Source organism: Triticum aestivum, chromosome 5D (assembly GCF_018294505.1).
Source record: "Triticum aestivum cultivar Chinese Spring chromosome 5D, IWGSC CS RefSeq v2.1, whole genome shotgun sequence".
Taxonomy (NCBI): domain Eukaryota; kingdom Viridiplantae; phylum Streptophyta; class Magnoliopsida; order Poales; family Poaceae; genus Triticum; species Triticum aestivum.
In genome coordinates, this window is record NC_057808.1 from 426373796 (window position 1) to 426394169 (window position 20374).

Consider the following 20374-nt stretch of genomic DNA (forward strand, 5'->3'; position numbering starts at 1 on the left):
TCCATAGTCAGGAAACCATGACTATCTGTTGATCAACGAGCTAGTCAACTAGAGGCTCACTAGGGACATGTTGTGGTCTATGTATTCACACATGTATTACGATTTCCGGATAACACAATTATAGTATGAACAATAGACAATTATCATGAACAAGGAAATATAATAATAACCATTTTATTATTGCCTCTAGGGCATATTTCCAACACTGTGAATAAAGCTCAAAATAGGAACTGTATACACGAGAACGGAATTTTGGAGCTCGGCCTCCATGGAGGCCGGATTTTTTGAAAAATGAAAATTTGTACTTTTTGGTTTCAAAAAAATCTGAAGAAAATGTACAGGTACACAAGGATGTGTTGTGTATCTCTGTAAAATTTCAGAATGAAATACTTTGAGTTGTGGTCTGTGCAAAAAGAACAAATTCATGGACTTTTATGATGAATAGTATGATGTGTTGAAAAGCCACATATTTGGTTTTTTTTTTGCACAACCCTTATTTCAACGTATTTCATCCTAAAACTTTACACACATGTGTGTTATGCCTCTATCTATGTCTGCATCTTTTTTAGAATGTTTTGAAATGTAATAATATGAATTTTGTTGAATTTTGAATTTTTCAAAAACCGGCCTTCATGGAGGCCGAGCTCCAAAAGCAACTTTCACCGTATACACTTACATTGTTCGATAAGCTCAATTATTATAATCCACTTCAATGACAAACTCATCCTTAATTGTTAGACTAATGTTATCTCTTGCATGAGAAGTTTGTGTGCCCCATCAAAGCGAAAGCACCTATTATGACCCAAACCACCAACACGTCCGGCTCAAGGCATTACAGTGGTGTTGTATTACAAGTATCATGTAAAATAAAATGCCGGACTGAAGGAAAGTGAAATCAGTGAAAAGGATTTCCTCCTCTTAATTAAGAGATAACCTCTAAACACAATATGCCGCATCACTTTTTTATTTAAAATAGCTAGTTATTAAAGAAAATTAAGACTTAAAACAGGGTGTCATCCTTTTGGCTAGGCCCGCAAGGAGCGCAACTAGCCAACCCGCGTGCGAGTCTTGGCTGGCGCGATGTGCTCAGAGATTTCTTTTATAAAAATATACCTTCAAAGGCTAGTCCGGAATGGTCTCGCTTTTTTATTGAAGATAAGACTAACATATTATCCATTGTACACTATTAAAAAAAATTGAGCGATGACCTCATGGGCACCTGAAACTTCTGCTTTGGGCTCGTCCCTAGATCTTCTGCTTCGCGCTTGATACTCCGGCCAGCCCGAAGCTCGAAACGGACCTCAAATGAATTAAAACGTGCTACCGCGGCGGGCTGGCCCGCTCCCGCGACGGCCGCCTCCTCTCGCCCACAACCCAACGGGCCGCCCCTCCGTCTCCGGCCTCTTCACCGCGCCGCCGCCGCCTCCTCCTGCCCACTCATCACCGCCGTCGAACCGGCTGCCTCGGCTCTGTCTCTGCGCCATGTCCGCACCCTGGGAACCTCTCCCATAGCCGCTCGGCCCGATCTGCCGTGTCTCGGCAGTGGCAGCGGCGCTTCCCTTCCCCCGTCCCAGCCACCCCTCTCCGGCGAGCTTGTGCTCTTCTCTCGGCGTCGCCGGCGAGCTCGCCTTCCAATGGGTGTCTGGTTTGTGGGTGACATGCGGCCGTCTTGGCCTTGGACCCGGGTACGTGTGCCACATCGGCCTCTTCCGAATGTCCGCTTCAGTTATAGTCTGCAGGAGTGGATACATAAGTTCAGATAAATCAGTCGAAATTTTGTGCTACCACTTCATCTGAATCTACCTTGTCAGGCACTATGACATTGTCAAGCAGTCTTGAAATCGGCTTCACTGCCTCAGGGTTGAAGAACATTGCTGATCTGAGGAGACATTCACACAGTGACACAGGGGATGTGATGTGAGGACTGAGGAAAAACGACGAATTGAGATATCCCTTCCAATGCATGAATATGATAAGCTCAAGAGTAAACTGACTTACACTGTCATGTGTGGATCTCTTATCCACGACCACGCGTGTTGAACCTTATTTTTTCTTAACGCAGAGCTTTCAACCTCCTTCTCATCTGGTGAGAACCATCCCCCTATTTCACTATGCCAAGGCAAAATATTCAGCATCAGTTCTGTATTGCTCTGAGCAAAGTACTCAACTTCACTAAGTTCAGTTCAGAATTCAAGCACCTAGTGTCTATCCAAAGCTTTTTCTGTGCATTGTCTGAAATTGTTGCCACAAATGCTGCAGTATTTGCCAGACTCTGCGAGTTCCTCAGGAAGATCCTCTCCTGCCGAGCATTATTCCGTGCCATCTCATCCTCCTAATGTATGTGTTAACAAGGTAAATACCAATGCCTTTTGACTTATGATTTACGCAACAGTAGTTTTAAGTTAGTGTACATTGGTAGTAGAAGATAATAAGATGGCGGGCGGTTCTATTACCGTTAGATCTTTCTCTACCATTTTGGTAGCTGAAAGCAGCAGTTCCTTGTCTATGAATGGTAACTTTGCAATACCCTGAAACAATTTATTAGTTGAAAATTAGTACAATTTATTTATTCATTGAAAGTTAGCATCAGAGTCCTTTTTGCATAACCTAGCACCTAAGGGCCTGATTGGATTCTCGTTTCCGAGCGCTATACGTCTGTAAAATATACACGCCTTCATCGGCCGTTTATTTTTTCAGGTGGAAATCACAAATGGCCGGTAATATACACGTGTAAAATAAATACAAGTGTAAATAGTTAGACCGATTCCAAGCGGGACCTAAGGGGTGTCATCCTAAGCACATCAACACTTGATCAGTTTAAGTTGAAAGTATAAACTGATTCAGTTTCCCTAATGGAAATGTGAACGGATAACTTACTTGTGACAAGAAACGTTTGCCATCTGGATCAATCTCGAACTCTGTTGACAAAATAATTGCATCTGCATAAGCACGCCAACAATCTATGGTATGAACTAAGAATGACAAACATACTTGGTGGATTTACTTAAATACCTGTTGGATGGGACATTTGTATTTTAGATTCTTCACAGCCTATTAATTTGCTGTAACATTTTGGAAGGGCACATGACAAAACATTCTTTTGTGGTGGCAAAACTGCCATGAGCTGATCAAATGGTCTTAGTGGTTTGTCCACGGTGAAAGATATGTTGAATTGAGACAGACATTTGAAATCCGATGCAAAAGGAGCATAATAGAATGGGTAGCACCTGCAAGAACACAGATATTCTACCATAAGACTTTTTTTTTGCGGGGGTACCATAAAACATATGGACATAGAATGGAAACGTTTTTCTTGCACATATGTACTGGAGCTGTCAGATATCACTAGCATAGAAATACTGTGAAAGCTAGTGGTCCTTGGGACAAAAGTCATAATAACAACTCAGAGCCATGAAATTACGGAGTGTAAGGAAACATATAGACAAAAATTGTACAATTTATATATGTTTTGTTCATACCAAGTCCATGAAGGAACTTCATAAAAATAGCATTGAAGCATCCAGCATAATCCTTCTAAATACTTCTGAACCTAAATTACATATGAGAAGTGTTCAACCCGCAAAATAAATAATTCAAGTCAGTAAGAAAAAAAGAAACAGATTATATCAATCTAAATTTCCCATGGCCAGCCTCATGAGACTCCATTTGCACGAAGAAACAAGGGAAACCACAACCATTTCTGTCTGCAGCCTTCCAACTTCTTTAGAAGTTTCGGCACCAAGCTTCTCTCTGTAGAACCGGGATTTCCATCCTGGTCTTATCTGCAATAGATACATGAGAAACTGCACACCAAGAAATATCTCTAGCAATATACGCCACTAACCTTGTCTTGTTTGCAGGCTCCATTTTTAAAAAGGTCATCCTTATTACAGAAAATATCGCTCACAGTTCTCCATAGCTCCCTGGTATTCTTTCGGACCTGATAATAGGGAATCAATCAGAAGTTCAAGCATTCCTTAATTTGTAGCAGAAATAAAGAGAACTCCCATTCATTAGACTCGTTAGGGATGCAAGTAGAAGTACTGCCTTGTGTGTCAAAAATGACTTGAACTCGGGATGTTCTTCCTGACTAGAAAAACCAACGAGACCACTACACAACTTTTTTTTAGCTAACTAATCCTTACCACATCGTCAGACTTTCTTTCAAGGGAAGTCTCTACAGGATAAAAAAAATGTTGAGCAAATGATGTTTTCTTCTCTCCCCTGTCCTCTCCCTTGGCCCATTCCTTTACTGCAGCTTCACTCTGTATCTTGCACAGTAACTTCTGCAGATAACTCAATAACAAAGCATATGTAAATGCTAATTGGCACTAGCGCGCACTACTGACAAGGATGATAACATACCTCTTGCAGTTCATATCTTTTGAGTAAAATTTTCTCTTCGCACAAGGACAGTTCATGAAAGAACTTCTCTAACCTTGAGACTTCCAGATACGCACCGTATTTATCTTTGATCTGTTTCCCATAGAAGCAAAATCACATAAACTACAACCCAATGGCTAATCATCGATGAAAGTAAAAAGGCAGAAATTCTCCAGGTACTTTGTCTGTGTTGACCATATAGCCCCCCATTTTGTTGAAGGTTGTTTTGTACACTTCAATGAGAAGATCAACTGCAAACTGTCACATCGAACATAGATCAGAGGAACAATCACAGCAATGAATATGTTAAATTATTACTAGAATCTAACAACATACAATATACGTACTTCATTTATCTCTAGTGAAGGAATCTGTGGAATGAAATCGTTTCCTGTCAAGAAACAAATAAAGATAAAGTCATCTATTAGTCTCTCGGTATCTTGTTTGCAACCTGGTGTCTTCATTTCAAGCTCCAAGTACTCTCTCAGAATCCATATGTCCACAAACTGCAAAAGGAGGTGTTATTCCTATAGTCAAAATGTGAACCTTTTGGTAATATTATTTCAGGGGAATAGACCTGATAAAATCTCGCGGGTATCCTGCCATTTGGATTATCGAACTCCCGCAAAATTGAAATGTGGACTTCGTGAGATGCCAACGCAAGCATGATCAGATCTGCATCCTGTGATAATTCTTCAGAGTTAACTGTAACATAACTAGGCAGTAGTGAACATCTCAAACATTGTGTTCGATTGAGATAATCAAGTGCGTCCTGCGGTTAAAGTTCATACATGCCCATGCAGACAATGGCGGGTGTTCGGATCATAGTTTTCCATGCTTCGTTGCGCGCGAATGAAAGACATGATCTTGTGCTCCCCTTCTCCAGGAACATTTGCATCAGAAAGTATTACCTTCAGTAAAAAAAAGATCAACTGTGAACTCATCAACAATGACCAACCTGGACAAATTCAGCAAGTTCCCACAGCCCCTAAGATACATGCTTTACAGTGATCCAAAAATCTTAATACTGTCAAGATGGAACAGAGTATTTAGATGGGGCCGCAATCACAGTTTCAGTGTGCTAGAGGTATATTTGTGAAAAATAACAATTAGAGTGGAGTTATTATTTATGTAACATATGGGAAATAGTAGTCTATTTCACCCCCACCACCAAAAAACTGCAGCTAAACAGTTGAGATGAACATGAACTCCATTTGCTTGTTAAAAAATAAGTGCAAACCTTGATGTCTTTCCATTCAGGGTCCGTATTCAACCGTTCGCGGATGAAGTACTCCAGCGCTGCTGATATCTTCTCCATGAATTCCGTCCCCGGCATCTTGACAACAGGATTCTCAAGCTCGTACGTATCTCGGGGCATCACCTCTTTCCCCTGAGCTCTGAATATCTCCGTCAAGAGAATCGCTTCAGCCTCCTGGTGCATATATGCATTGTGAATTTTATGATAAACTGTTACCTTGTCGAGGGAATGAAATGAAATAGACTTGAGGGCTCACCGAGTCTGCACGATACTTGGCAGTTTTGAAGTACCTCTGTCGCAGCTTGGTCATCTTGGACATAGGGGCGACGCCATCTGCGGTTGGAATTTGTAGGTGGATGATGCATATCATGGGAAAGAGGAATCAAGAGAAGCCATTTTTGTGTGTACTAGGGATCGATCCATGTATATAATATGTACGGACCTACTGCCAAGTAAAGGAGCCTCCTTGGCCTGACGATGCGAAACAGGCGATCCAAGTAAGCGAAAAACCAATTGTACACCTGCGCAAATGCCAGTGAAATTAAGGCCAGGTCAAGAGTTCAAGAGAATCAACAGACACCGGGTAGATTGCATGCAAATCGTCATGGGTTGAGGTGCTTATTACCAGCCCGTTGTTGAGGCGGAAGCATTTGTGGATGATTTCATTCATGTCGAGGTAGAGGTTGTCGTAGATGATCTCTTCTTCATCATCATCTTCATCAACCTCTTCTTCTCCCCCCTTCTCTTCCTCCTCTTCTTCTTTTTCTTCCTCCTCGTCCTCCTCCGATGACGAGGCAGAGTAGACGTCGATGATGGTGCCGACGATTTTTGGGTACTTGCCCACGAGCCAGCTGAAGAAGGAAGGTATTCCCATGGCCTCTAGCTAGTACAGTAGAATCTTGGCATCTGGGAGAGAGTGATGAATTTCATAACTGGGCCAGACACCCAACAAATCTTGGGATATTTAGCTGGGAGCAGGTCGCAACAGATCGGTTGCTAATCTAGCTTGAGATATTTAGCTATCTTTGGCGACTACCTTTTCTTTGGATGCTTTGCTGAGTCGACTTTCCACCATGCTTCTCAAGACTTTCCACGAAGAGTACCTGCTGTTGCTAAAGCCTAAAGGCAGAGGATACACTTCCTGAAGCCAGGTCAAGTCAATGCTCCCGCCATGATTACATGCTGAATAGAATAAGCTGCACAGTACTAGGTAATCCGCATACAGCAAATCAGACATGTTTGCACGAAAGCTCCTATCATTTCTGATAATAAAATTCCAGAGGCGTACCTTCGCCCCTGCTTGTTTTAGTGGGTTCTTTCTTTTTCTTTTTGTTTTAGGCATACTGAAAAATTCATATGGAAAATCCCGAGGTTTAGGCATACTGCTGGAACAAGAGAGAGAGAGAGAGAGAGAGAGAGAAACAACATGTTTGCACAAGAAAGGTCGCACCGTTGACAAATTATTATTATCGTTGCCTGCAATGGAGTGTATGGGGTGATACTCCTTTTCTAAAAAATACTACAATTGATTCTATAACTTATAATTATCAAAAAACAAACTATTTGACACGCTAAACTTACATAACTATGCTTTTTCCACACAGAAAAACTTACATGCTTGTATATGAAAGCAAAACAAAGGGACCCGGAGTGAGAGTAATTTTTTTCCCGATGGCCCGGAATGAGGAAAATTATGTCAAGGAACGGCGCCATCATTTGATCAAGAATTGATCTGGGTTTTCACCTGGAAGACGAAGACGGTTCAATACTCCACAACAATGTCATCAAGATGGAAACAACGCGGGAGAGCATGCTTGTCACCGACCGCCAATAAAGCCAGGCTAAACTTTCGTCCGGAGCAACGCAAAAAACCGCCATCACCGGATTATCGTGAGGACAGTTCATTGCGTCGCCGGCTCTCAACGCTTCCAAGGAGCCGCCCGCACTGGGACCGTCGTCCGTCATACTACTGCCTTCCACACGACCAGCGACACAACACCAAAATCACCAACTAGAAGAGGCCGCTCCGGCATCCACACAGAAATCATCGACCCGAGCCCATACCAGCAAATAGAAAACCGAGTCCTCATAGCATCTCCAGCCGTGCCCCCAACAGGCCCTCCCGAGATGTTTTTTCCACACCGGCAACGAAAAATCGGCCCAGTCGCATCCCCAGGAGTCTGTTTTTCACTGGCTTGGGCCGAAACTGGCGCCGGCGGACCTAGGCCGAACCCAGCACGCTGGAGAGCGCCCGGGGACGCCGGGGCGAGCGGTTTTAGCACGAAAGAGCCGCGGGCCAGCCGCGTCAGCGACACGACGCCTCGTCTTTCCCCAGAACGCCTCGGTTTCCCGCGGGGAATCAATGGCAAGGCTGCCGCCGGTCAGCCTTGCCATTGATTCCTCACAGGCGGCGCGGCGACGACTCCTTTCCCGCCACGCGTACACACGGCGCGGGCTATAAAACCAGCGGCTCCCCCTCGTCGCTGGCCACACCAGCCCGAGCCAAAACCCGCCGCCGATCCCTGCCTCTCTCTCGTCCGCTGCCGAGTGTCGCCTATCTCCTTTTCCTTCCCTTCCCTTCCCGATGGCCGAATGCTTCCCCGGCAACGCCGCGGCGGCCAACGGCTTCGGCCGCCGCTCGTTCCAAGAGTGGGAGGCGTGGCTCCTGTTCGAGGCCAACATCCCGGCGCCGCCGGACATGCGCGCCGGCCCGACGGGATGGAGGCTCAGCAACGGGGGCGTCCCTATCCCCCCGGTGCCCGATGTCGACGCTCGCCCCTGCATCTTCGCTGCCGAGGTCGACCGCGTGCGTTCGTCCCTGACGGACGCGCAGCGCGCCCTCCCTCAGTACGCCGCCGACAACCACGAGGCGTGGACGGAGTACTTCCAGCGCCGACAGGCGCAGTGGCTGGCGTCCACGAACGGGGCGCCGGTGGTGGGCGGCATCAAGAACAGTGACGGCCGCCGCGTCTGGTGGGGCGTCCCCGCCGCACACTCCACGAGGTGCTGGCGTACCTCGAGGGCGGCGATGACCCGCCGCTGGCATACCCTGCCGCGGCCGCCGGAGCGCCAGGCCATGGGCGCCCAGGAGGTTCGGCTCCTCCTCCTCTTCCTCCTCTCAGTCGTCCTCCCGCTCCTCCTCCCACTCTTCGCTCGCCGGCGCTGTTCGGCGTCAAGGCCGAGCCCGCCGCGGAGACGCCGCTCGGCTGGCGCACCCGCATCGCCGGCATCGTCATCAACGAGGGTGGCAGGTGCGCCCCCTCCTCGGCACCTCCGCGCTACGTCAAGCCAAAGACGAAGCCGGGGCTCGGCGCCGTCAAGACGGAGCCTGGGCTCGCCGGCGGCGTCAAGGAGGAGGAGCTCGATGACGCGGCGGCCCTGAAGTGGGCGCGCGACGACTGGGCGCAGACGGAGCTGCAGCACCAGATCCTCGCCTTTGAGCGCTTTGAAGCTCGGCGTCGTGGCCGGGACGAGGGAGGCGTGGTCGTCCTCGACGACAGCGACGATGACGACGTGCCGCCGCCACCGGTCCACCATGGAGACGCCGGGCAGGGGTCCAGCAGGGGTGCCATCAAGGAGAAGGCCGCCGACGATGACGAGGACGGCGGCGACGTAGGCGACTTCGCCGCGCTCAACGACTTCTTCACCCCATAGTTGTTTTTTTAAATAACTTATGTAACGCCGAACATGTCCAAAATTATGTCAAGTTTGCCGAATTTAGCCGAACTTTGCCGAATTTGGTTTTTTCTAAATAAATCCGCGTCTGGGGGCGACCCTGGGACGAGCGGCTGGGAACCCGCTCCCCCGCGCCGATTTTAGCGCCGACTCGCCCCTAGGGGCGCGTAAAATCGCCGCCTGGGAGGCCAACGGCTGGAGATGCTCTCAGCCAGCAGCCCAGAGCCGGTGCTCCGTCGAACTCGCACCACACCGCCTCCGATGTCGGGCCGGGGGCCTATTCCCTCGGTTTAAGGCACTCCGCCACCACGAAGGTTCACAAGACAAGGGAAAACTCACACCCATAGGCGCCCCACGACCGCCACAAAGAGCAGCCGCTGCCACAAACAGTCCTCGCTTATGGATGATGGTGTAAACCTGTTTCAAGTAGATATACAGATGTGGGTCAAAAGAGTATCATATTACGAGAGATCACTGGGTGTGGAACTAGGTGCTGGACTCATACGTAATGTTATGGGTATGAATGCGCTCTTTGGATGACTGGTGACCAGCATCTATGGGTTATAAATATTTTTCCTGCAAAAAAAGAAAAACCGTGTTCACTTGGGAGTAATATATGACCAGCCCCATTGAAGTTTATCTTATACCAAAAACCGTTCACTGGTAAGTATGGATTCATAAAAAAATAATTCGCTTAATGCGAGACATAGCTCTCGTTTGTAGATTTTTCTTTTTCTTGAGGTGAAAAAGGCTTTCAGTCAGAAGTGGGCTTCGACACTTCGGCCTCTGGCCCGTACACCGCCTTCCTACGATTCCAGCCGGCACCGGCGACGGCGCGTATGCCACGTTGATCAAGCTTGCTGATTATTTCGTGTTGGTTGCCGCGTCGCGCTCGCCGTGGATAAGAAAGAATTAATAACGGGAAAAGACCCTAATCGGGTGATTGATTAGGACATGTTCGAGTGGACGCCATGTGGCTCGTGTCCAGCAAAGTTGTTGGTGCAGCTTCGCCACATGTGTGATGGTATCTTTTCTGGGAGTAGTATATTCAGCATGTAGTTCCACCCAGCACACAAATTTGGACCTCTGTTGATAGTTGTGTGAAAACTCAGATTGCTTCAACTTCTCCCTCGTGTCACTCGCCATCATCTTCTCCTTCCTCCCCGCCTTCCTCCCCACCATCGTGGCCGGTGCCTCACCGCCCCGCCTTCCCTACACTAATGGGTCTTCCACGCACCATCGACCGCCAACTTTCCTTCATCGACGATGCCGCATCGTCCCTGGCAACACCTTGCCATCTTCTCCCTTCCCAAATCGACCGATTGCAAGCTGTATTTTCAGGCAGCTTGCAAATAGCAAAGGCGTAGCAAATGCACGCAAATACAATACTAACTTTGTTACCTTCTTTAAAAAATCAAACTGGCAAAAGATAAAAGTTTAAAATGACCTGTTGTGATTTTTATTTTTATTTTTTTGTAAATAGACCTGATGTGATGTTAGTGTAGAAAGAAGCTGTCCACTGTCGAATAAATGCTCGACCGTGACGCTTGCCTTGATCGCAAGTAACTTCGATGGTAACAGCAGCAGAGAACATTGCGGCCAGTTGAAAGCCACCCTGAAAGTATTTCCCTTTTTCTTTTTCTGAGAGTTAATGAAAACCATCCTGGATAATATTACATACATAATCAAGGTTTTTTTTGGAGGAATTAACTATCCTACTAGCAGTGGCTATTTGCATGAAAACTTTTCTCTGCTGAGATGAACGAACAATTCACATCAAACAGTTTTGCTTATTCCCTTGCACATGCAATTCGCCACTGTATTTACAGACCCCCAATCCACTAGTACAGTACAAAACATCACGCACGAACATCAACACCATTAATCCATGGTGTCCCAGATTTACCTGTAAGTAAATAATCCCCACCCGGACCCACACTCAGACACTCTGCTTCTGCTCCCCTGCTCTGCTCTCCTCTGCAAACCACGAAAAGAAGGAAAGACAACCCGAAGGACCAACAAACGAACCCCTCTAATCGCGCGCGGCCACACCTCTAATTACTACACAAGGCCATGCACGCCGTTGATCTCACGCGGTGCCGTCGACGCGGGCCTTGGTGACGCCGGCGCAGGCGTCGACGAAGTCGCCGTCGATGAAGTCGGTGGAGAAGACCTGGAGCCGGTCGCCGAGGCCCTTGGCGAAGGCCTCGGCGATGAAGCTGCGCGCGTAGCCGCGGATGCGGTTCGTGACGGGCCGCACGCACACCACCGGGTTGTCGGCCTGCGGCGTCACCGTGTTCTCCACCCGGTACAGGTACCGCCGGTCCCTCGCCGGCGGCTGCTGGCCCAGGAACTTGAGGTTGCTCTCGTACTTGGTCTCCGGCAGGTCCGTGTCGATCCAGTTGTCCCGCAGGTAGCCGGAGCTCCACAGCGGCTCGCCGCGCCCGGGCGCCGGCGACTTGCGCGGCTTCCACACGCAGATCACCCGCCTCGGGAGCAGCTCCGCCACCGTCTTGCCGAACACCGCCTCGTCCTGCGGGATCAGGTGCTCCCCGAGCCGCTCCACCAGGTACTTGGCGAAGTCCGGCGGGTCCTCGCGGCCGAACTCGGTGCGGATCTCCAGCACCAGGACCTCCGACTGGGTCTCGGCCAGGAAGCGCAGCACGTCGTCGAGCACGACGTCGACGGAATAGGTGGCGAGCACGCCGTGGCAGACGCGGCGCTCCTCCTGCACGCGGACGTCGAGGAGGCGGCAGCCGAGGGCGAGCTGGTGGTAGACGGAGAGCGACTGGCACTGCGCGAAGGGGCGGGTGATGAAGGGGATGCCGATCTTGTTGGTGGCCGAGTCGTGGGTGCCCGGCCACACCACCTGGTGCACGCGCAGGCGGTCGGGCCCCAGCTCCGCCATCCACGTCTTGCGGTCGGCGGGGCGGTGGGCGCAGCCGGGAAACTCGTCGCCGCAGGAGGTGCAGCGCTCGGACATGGCCAGCTTCTGCGTGGTCACCAGCTTGCGGCGGTTCACCTGCGCCGAGAAGAAGGCGCCCATGGCGTCCAGCGGGTTCTTCTTGCCGTTGTCGTCGCTATTGGGGGAAGAAGACATGGCTGCGCGGCAGATGAGACCCTCCTATAAATAACGGCTCTGAGCTGGACACGCGCGCGACGTCGTCGTCGCCGTGAGCTTGAGCTCGGGACTGGGTGATTGATTAATGGCGCAAGCGCAAAAACATCACACTGCGTCAGCTAGAGCTAGCTCTGGATGGACATGTGGAGATGTATGGTTGATTTTGTTGGAGCTCGGGTCGATGGGGGAGGAGGAGGGGGCACGGCGTGCTATTTCTTGGGCGTTTGTGTGTTTTGGTTGGTCCGACTGGCGTTAGGTGGATGTGGTTGTGGTAGTTGCAGGACGGACAAGATATTTTTCTTCTTCTTCAAAAAGGATGATAGGGTGGGTTGGGCCACGAGGACAGCGATAGGTTGCAGCTTAGGCCATCTCTAAATAACCAATCCTCGGTATAGCGTCTGAGGAGGATAAGAGCATCTCCAGCCGCACCCCCAACATGCCCTCCAAAGGCCCTTTTGCGTCACCGGTTCGGTCCAGTCATGCCTCCAAAAGCACAGTTTTCGCCGGTTCGGGCCGATTTTGGCACCGGCGGACCCAGGCCGAACCCGGCGCGCTGGGGGCGCCCAGGGTCGCCGGGGGAAACGTTTTTGGCGCGAAAAGGAGTGGGCCCGCCGAGTCAGTGACTCGCCGCCTTCGTCGTCCTCATCGCCTCGGTCCCGCGGGATTCAATGCCAAGACTGTCGCGCTGGTCATGGAAGTGCGTTAAGTCGACTAGAGGGGGGTGAATAGGCGATTTTTATAAATTCTTCACTGAGAATTTCAGGGTAAGGAAATTCCTTAGCGAAGAACTACTTGCAGCGGAATAAGTACTCAGATGCAAACATAACAGAACATAAGCATGGTCATCATGATGAAATGAAAACAAGCACGGAGTACAGAAAGCGTAAACACAGGATAAACAGGAAGAAGACAAACAGACTGAAGAAATTGAACTGAGGAAATTGAGAAAGTCTTCACTCAAAGTCTTCAAATAGATATGAACAAGTACACAACACAGTAATGAGGAAATGGAAGAGTTGAGGAAATAGAACCAGTTGGCTTGGTGAAGACAATGATTTGGTACACCAGTTCCAACTGCTGTGACAGTTGTACGTCTGGTTGGAGCGGCTAGGTATTTAAACCTCCGGACACACAGTCCTCACCGTATTCTCCTTGAACTAAGGTCACAGAGACCTCGTCCAATCACTCGTGGTAAGTCTTTCAGGTGACTTCCAAACCTTCACAAACTCGGTCACTCGGCGATCCACAATTTCTTCTTGGATGCTCTAGACCATGACGCCTAACCGCCTGGAAGATGCACAGTCTTCAAAGATAACAAGCGTCGGATCCACGCAGGATCAATCTCTTCAGTGATGCTCAATCACTTTGGGTTTGTAGGTGTTTGGGTTTGGGTTTTCCTCACTTGATGATTTTCGCTCAAAGTCCTTAAAGGATGGGATGCTCTCAATGACAAGTGTCAGTTTCTCTCGGAGCAGCCAACCAGCTAGTGGTTGTAGGGGGCGGCTATTTATAGCCTAGGGAGCAGCCCGACATGATAAGACATAAATGCCTTTCAATGATATGACCGTTAGGTGGGTAGATATTTTGGGACAGCTGGCGCATAGTACAGAAACGGTCGGAAATTTGACTATCAAATTCCTCAGGGCTATCATGTTCCTCACTTGTAGGCAATCCGCACTGGCGAATTCCTAACTCCTCAGCCAGAACAAATTCCTCAGAGACCAGAAGAACTTCATCTCTGTCACTGAAGAAATTGACTGAACTGTATGAGATTTCCAGTGGCTTCACTCGAAAGGATTGGGTAGGTGTAGGATTTTGAGATGAGTGTCACTTGGAAACTTTCCTTAGTTTTTCCTCGACCCCCTTTAACAGTACGGTGTTTCCTATGACTCAAGAAAGAGAAAATGAAACTATGAAAACAAAAGTCTTCACGCTTCATGTTCCTCGCGCGAAATCCAAGTCTTCTCGGTCACATCAATTTCTTCACTTTCAAAGTCTTCAGAAATCCAAAGTCTTCAGTTGAAGATAATCATTTTTAGGGGTCGACTTTCTCTGTAAATATCAAACTCCTCATAGACTTATAGACCTGTGTACACTCACAAACACATTAGTCCCTTAATCTATAAGTCTTCAATACACCAAAATCACTAAGGGGCACTAGATGCACTTACAATCTCCCCCTTTTTGGTGATTGATGACAATATAGGTTAAGTTTTCAACGGGGATAAACATATGAAGTGTAAATACTGATATTGAGGAATTTTATTGTAAGATATAGAAGAACTCCCCCTGGAGATGTGCATAGTGAGGAATTTGCTTTTGAAGCAATGCACATTTGAAGAGTAGAATCATGGAGATCTCCCCCTATATCTTGTAATTCATACACGCATTTAACATATGATATGAAGAATTTGAAATGCATGATGAAATATGGTGACTGATGTAATTTAGCATGCGTGCATTAACATAAAATAGGAATAAGCATGCAGAAGAACACAACAAAAGTATCATACCACCATCGGGTTTAAGTTTACAACTCGATCCAACAAAGTCATCAAAAGAACGAGAGTTGTAACTTAGCAAAAAAACGCCCATATATAGAGAGATCCGCTTGAAGGCTAACTCAAATTTCTCCCGCTTTGTCATCAAATGACCAAAAGGATCGAAAAATGAGGACTAACGCCCCTGAAGAATACCATGTTGATGGAGGAGCGTCAGCGTTGTTGGGGTCGGTTGTTGTAGTAGGGCCTGCCGCAGTGTCGTCCAAATCTTCATGCTCATCAGTGCCGCGCGCTGAAGAATATGAGCTTGCAACCAAGGAAGGAACTTTGACTTTCTTGAATTTCTTTGCTGGTGGTTGAAACCAGTCAAAGTCCTGCGTGAGACCCATTTTCTTAAGATCTTCTTCACCATAAAGATGAGACAGAACAACCCAGGTGCGACCGAAGACTTCATGGAGGTAGTAGTGGTTCTTCTTCACTGCATTGTGTGTCGCAGTCATGTTGTGAAGAATTGAACCAAACTGACGTTTAACCCATTTGTGGTTGCGATCGACCTTCTGGTGAAGACTGAGGAGAAGCTCACGATCAGTCATCACCCTTGGAGCTGTGGCTTGAGGATTTTACTTTGAAGCATTGGCGGCAGAGTCATGAGTGGCAGAGTCATCATTTGTGGAGTAGGATGCAGCTTTGCGGAACTGACCATCCAATGGACGAATGCCTTCATCAATAACAGCAGTGGCCTTGCCCTTTTCATCAGCTGAGGAAAATGTCCGTTTGAAGACTTCAATGGGGGGCAAGTAGCTGAGATGATTTTGAAAGTCAACCTTGTAGTTGAGTGAAGACCTTGTTCTGAGGAATCTCATAATCCAAGGAGCGTAAGGCTTCAACTCAAATGGAGGTAATGCAACATTGGCCAGAGTCCTCATGAAGAAATCATGGTAGTTGACAGGAACGCCATGAATGATGTTGAAAAGCAGATTCTTCATGATGCCAACGACCTCTTCATCATTCGAGTCGTGGCCTTTGATTGGACTCAAAGTCTTCGTCAGAATGCGATAGACAGTCCGAGGCACATACTGCAATTCCTTCACAAGGAATTTGGTCCTTGGGGCTTGACCGGGCTTCAGCGGCTTCATTAACACTTGCATGTAGTGATCTGTAAGCTCAGGTTCATGATATATACAACGAGCACCTTCAAGGGGAGGACTGACAGGTAGGGCATGAAGCAATTCAGAGGCCGGTGCTTTGAAGTGAGTATTTTCTGTCATCCAGTACAATACCCAAGAGTTCACATCTTCAGCATTTCCTGTGATGTGCAGCGTTGCATAGAACTGAAGAATTAGCTCTTCATTCCAATCAACAATATCAGTGCAGAAGTTGAGCAGTCCAGCGTCATAAAGAACACTGAGGACTGGCGTGAAGCAAGGCAGTGATTCCATGTCCACGTGAGGAATATGCTCATGGTTGAAGACTTTGTCTTTGTTGAAGAGCAGTGAAGAATAGAAGTTGGCTTGGCTGGCAGTCCATAAACGCTTCCTTCGAAGACGAGCAGAGTCATATGGGTTGTAATCAGTGAAGAACACATGCTCGTGAAAGAAGTCATCAGCCTTGAATTTTTGCTTCTTAAAGAAAGGATCCTTTGGCTTGGGCTAAGGAGTGTCAGTCAATTGCATCACAACCTCAGAAATTGCAATCTCAGGAACCACAGGCTGAGGAATTTCAGTTTCTTCTTCAGTTGCAGCCTGGTTCTTCAATTCTTCAGCAGCAATTTCATCAGCACTAGTGGCTGGAATCTCTTCATGAATGGACGGAGTGGTGCGAGGTTCTTCAGAGCCCATTGGAACTTCAGTATGCACTGCGGACTGAGGAATTTGTTGCAGAGGAGTGAACAAAGGAGAATTGGGGTGCTGACTTTCCCAAAAGTCATCATTCATCACTGGGGTTGTGCTCCCAATGTCCACGTCCTCATCTTCTTCACTCAATTCTTCAACGCCTGCCTCTTCAGCTGTGAACTGAGGCATGGGCGATGAGACAACTGGGGTTGAAGGGATTGTATCCACTTCAATCTCTTCATCCAACTGCTCTGAAGAAGCAGCAGAAGGAATGTCTTCATCAGATCCGTTTGAGATCGCATAGTTTTCACCAAAGGGAATGAGTTCCTTTGATGGCATGCATGTGAGCGGAACAACATCAATTGAATTCTCAAAAGAGCTTGTCAATTTCTTCATCTTCTTCGGAGCTGAAGATTCTGATGAAGTTGATGCTTTCCTTTTCTTCACTGTTGCACGCTCCGCAGCCTTGGTCTTCTTCGCATCTGATGCAGAAGGAAGAATTGGACTTGGTGTAGGTGCAGGAGGAGCAGAGGAAATTGGTTCATTTTCTTCAGGCACAACTGATGCAGTTGCCCTGGCATGGTCAGCTTTTTCAGGCACGGCAGTTGAAGCTTCAGCTGGCCTGACTTGATCTTCAGGCGCAACACTAGTGGTTGCCCTAGCCGTGTCATCAGCGGCTGGAATGCAGTCATCAGCCCTGGTACTAGCAGTTTCATCAGGGGTGCTGGCATGTTCTTCAGTAGGCTGAGCAGATGCTCCAGCCTGAGGAATTTCTTATTGCGTTGGGGCAGCAACATTGGTAGTGAATTTCTCAGATAACTTCACAAATCTGACCTTGGCTCCAAGCCAGTCAGCATAGTAGCGATCAAATTCATTACTTAGACTCTTGATCTCTGATTGCAGAGCTACAAGTTCTTCAGGTGAAAGCTTCAAAACGTTTTGCTTCAGAAAGTGCTCTTTCTTGTACTGTGCTTTCTTCACCTTCCTCCCCTGTTCATATTTCCATTTCTCCTCATCAATGAAGGCAGTCAACACATGACTTTGATCAGGAGTGAGGTTCATCTCAGGCAGAAGTGTGTTGGGGTCCTTGTGCCACAAGTCGATGAAGTCGAGGATCAACTTTGGATCCAGCATCAATGGCACGTTACTACCTTTGGCTCTAGCGGCCCTGTGCTGCCTGTCTTTGATGATTTCAGCGAGTTCCTCATCATCAGCTTCGTCGTCATCAGTCAGCACTTGGAAGGAGACCTGCTTCTTGTGAGGACTTGGTCGAGAACCTCGTCCAGTAGTGGCCTTAGTCTTCAGCAGAGTGGGGCCAGTTGAGGAATGCGGAGGAGCCGAAGAACTTGCAGAGGCTCCTGAGGCAATAGAGATGCCTGTTGTCCTTTGGCACGAGGCGAGATGCGCAGGTGCTGAGGATTTGGAAGGAGGAGCTGAGGACTTTGGAGGAGCTGGTGCAGCTTGAGGAATTTTTCGTGAGGGCTTTGCGGAGCCAGGCCGTGAGGGCATTGCAGATGAGCTTGGCTGTGAGGACATTGGTGCAGAATCCATGGGCTTGTATGCGGGCTTCTTGGGCATGACCTTCTTAGGCTTGCTAGCAGAGGCCTCAGCAGTAGCAGCAGCAGAATCTTCATTGAATTTCTTCACTGCTTCTTTTGCCACTTTGGCCAGCTTTGGCTTGACGCTTAGCCCATTCCTTTGGAAATTCTTCACCTCTTCTGATGCTAGAGGGATCAGCTTCTTGGCCAGGTGCCAATGGAGGTCTTGGGCATGGAGGGTGTACTGCAAATTTCTTCATGTACTTTGGAGTCATATATTTGTACTCCCTCCATTCTCTGGCTCATCTCCTCTCAATCTTCTGAATGCGCACTTTGCGCTCATTCTTTATTTTCTCAGGGGGTGTGCAGTACCCTGCATAGATGTCATCAGGGATTTCAAACGCAATGTTGACTTCAGGTTTCTTCCCTCCCTTCCGAGGTTTCTTGCCGTCAGCCATTTTCTTCAGCTGAGGATTTTGAACAATTGAGTTCTCAGATGAGGTGTGCAACTTTTCTTCGAGGAACCCTGCAAATGAGTTAAGTTGATGAGAACCTAGTGATTCAGCAGCGGACATGTGTACCTGTGAACAGAATATAGTTGCAAAGAATTTGGAGAGGTCATATGCGTTCTCAGAAGTTTTTCCAAAAAGAACAAGTTTGAGGAATTTGACCAGATGTGTCTTGAGGAATTTCACTAAGCGTTCTTTGACTTAGGTTCCAGAGTTGTACAGATTGAAAATCCACACAATTGAGGAATCTTGAAGAAAAATGTTGTTTAGGGAAACATATCAAGAACAGATGTTATGTGAGGTGTTTAGTGTGTGAAGATTTGAAGAATAAACACCGTTTGAAGATTTTGTAGAAATCATCAGAATCAACAAGGGCGGTAAAAGTAACTTTTAATTACCCTTGACGAAGAACACGACGAACTGCGAAGTGTAGATTTGGAAGCTCGTCAGTTCAGATCTTCCACGCCCTAACTTGGCAGAGGAAGACAGCTACGGCGGCGGCGGAGTGAAGAAATCCGCGGCCGGCGCGAGTACGATGGCGACAAGGTCGAGGCAGTGAAGCTCTTCCTCACCAGCGACGATGGAAGTAGCGGCGGCGCTAGGGTTTTGAGAGCTCGAGCGAGGGGGTAAGGTTGAGCGGAGTAAAAACAAAGTGAGGAGAGGAGGGGAGGGGGTATTTATAGCCGAGGTGAAAAACTACTCGCCCGAGGAAATTGGACGAACGTGCCCCTGACCCTTCTCATTCGCGTGACATGTGTCACCCACGTACTGAGAGGTTGCGATCGTGCGAGATCGTGGGTGAATAGATAAATCCATCGTGGAATATGGAACGGTTTAGGCGACAAACGCCGAAAATTCAGATAAGATAATTTTAAAGTTTCGTTCGCAAATTCTTCAGCTGTCAAGGACACAGTGAAGATTTTGAATGCGTTTCAAATAGAACGCACATGAAGAATTTGTGAATGGACTGGGTTGAGTTTAGCATAGAGGGGGAAGGGTCCGATCACATTCACTTAGCAGAAAAGGCAACATGAGGAATTAGCAATAAGTGAATGATGTAGAGGACATAAACTCATATATATATATATATATATATAGCCAATGAAGAAAAACTCAAATTGAAGATTTTTAACTTTTGGTGGTGGCGAGACCCACCATATAAGAATGATGATTTCAGACACCGCGTACAATTATCGTAAGGCTCTGAGAATCAAATTCTTCGTTAATTTCTTCACACTTAGAGGGTTAGTCTTCATTGATTGAAGAAAAACATTACTTCGTGGTTTGCACATCTAAGTCATCAATTTTGCATAAGTGTTAGGATGTGCGTCCTTTTCAAAGGACATTCGAAGATTCTAGGATATTTAGCTCACACCGCAACCTGCTAAATCTCTTCTCATCCAAGGGCTTTGTGAAGATATCGGCTAGCTGTTCTTCAGTCTTCACATGCTCAATAGAAATGTCGCCCTTCAACAAATGATCACAAGAAAATGATAACGAATCTGAATGTGCTTTGTCTTCAAGTGCTGAACTGGGCTATGAGCAATCTTGATGTCA

At 47.6% G+C, this 20374-nt stretch overlaps 2 protein-coding genes and 1 long non-coding RNA gene across 4 annotated transcripts; 1 reads left to right on the top strand and 2 right to left on the bottom strand.

The window, feature by feature from the left end:
* Positions 1-1068: 1068 nt before the first annotated feature.
* LOC123122362 (5'-3' exoribonuclease 3) lies at positions 1069-6873 on the bottom strand. 2 transcript variants are annotated; one of them, XM_044542552.1, is made up of 21 exons: positions 6678-6873; positions 6267-6547; positions 6084-6162; positions 5898-5974; positions 5624-5815; positions 5175-5294; positions 4961-5065; positions 4731-4889; positions 4564-4641; positions 4366-4476; positions 4146-4286; positions 3845-3940; positions 3696-3782; positions 3480-3550; positions 3013-3227; positions 2878-2918; positions 2454-2528; positions 2199-2332; positions 1999-2109; positions 1804-1924; positions 1069-1733 (listed from the first exon to the last, which is right to left on the bottom strand). In XM_044542552.1, exons 2-21 carry the CDS (start codon positions 6513-6515, stop codon positions 1311-1313), a joined length of 2685 nt encoding a protein of 894 aa, XP_044398487.1. In that variant the 5' UTR covers positions 6516-6547; positions 6678-6873; the 3' UTR covers positions 1069-1310. The 2 variants fall into 2 exon arrangements, with proteins under 2 accessions (XP_044398487.1, XP_044398488.1); XM_044542553.1 differs by having other exon boundaries at positions 1804-1879; positions 6267-6768.
* LOC123122363 (uncharacterized) lies at positions 1420-6210 on the top strand. Its single transcript, XR_006460187.1, has 4 exons — positions 1420-1685; positions 1812-2086; positions 2260-2352; positions 5644-6210. It is a non-coding gene; the product is annotated as an uncharacterized lncRNA (long non-coding RNA).
* Positions 6874-11086: 4213 nt separating the features above from the next.
* Positions 11087-12700, bottom strand: LOC123122364 (uncharacterized). Its single transcript, XM_044542554.1, has one exon. The coding sequence runs from the start codon at positions 12414-12416 to the stop codon at positions 11406-11408; it is 1011 nt and encodes a 336-aa protein (XP_044398489.1). The 5' UTR covers positions 12417-12700; the 3' UTR covers positions 11087-11405.
* Positions 12701-20374: the final 7674 nt, after the last annotated feature.

What these genes read in the sequence shown, in the direction of transcription:
- LOC123122362 (XM_044542552.1), bottom strand. Translation starts at nt 6,515, where the DNA reads ATGGGAATACCTTCCTTCTTCAGCTGGCTCGTGGGCAAGTACCCAAAA. An exon ending in GCTCCTTTACTTGGCAGTAG is followed by an intron (nt 5,975 to 6,083) that starts GTCCGTACATAT and finishes TTCCAACCGCAG; the next exon opens with ATGGCGTCGCCCCTATGTCC. An exon ending in GAAGTTCCTTCATGGACTTG is followed by an intron (nt 3,228 to 3,479) that starts GTATGAACAAAA and finishes GTGTTCTTGCAG; the next exon opens with GTGCTACCCATTCTATTATG.
- LOC123122364 (XM_044542554.1), bottom strand. Translation starts at nt 12,416, where the DNA reads ATGTCTTCTTCCCCCAATAGCGACGACAACGGCAAGAAGAACCCGCTG.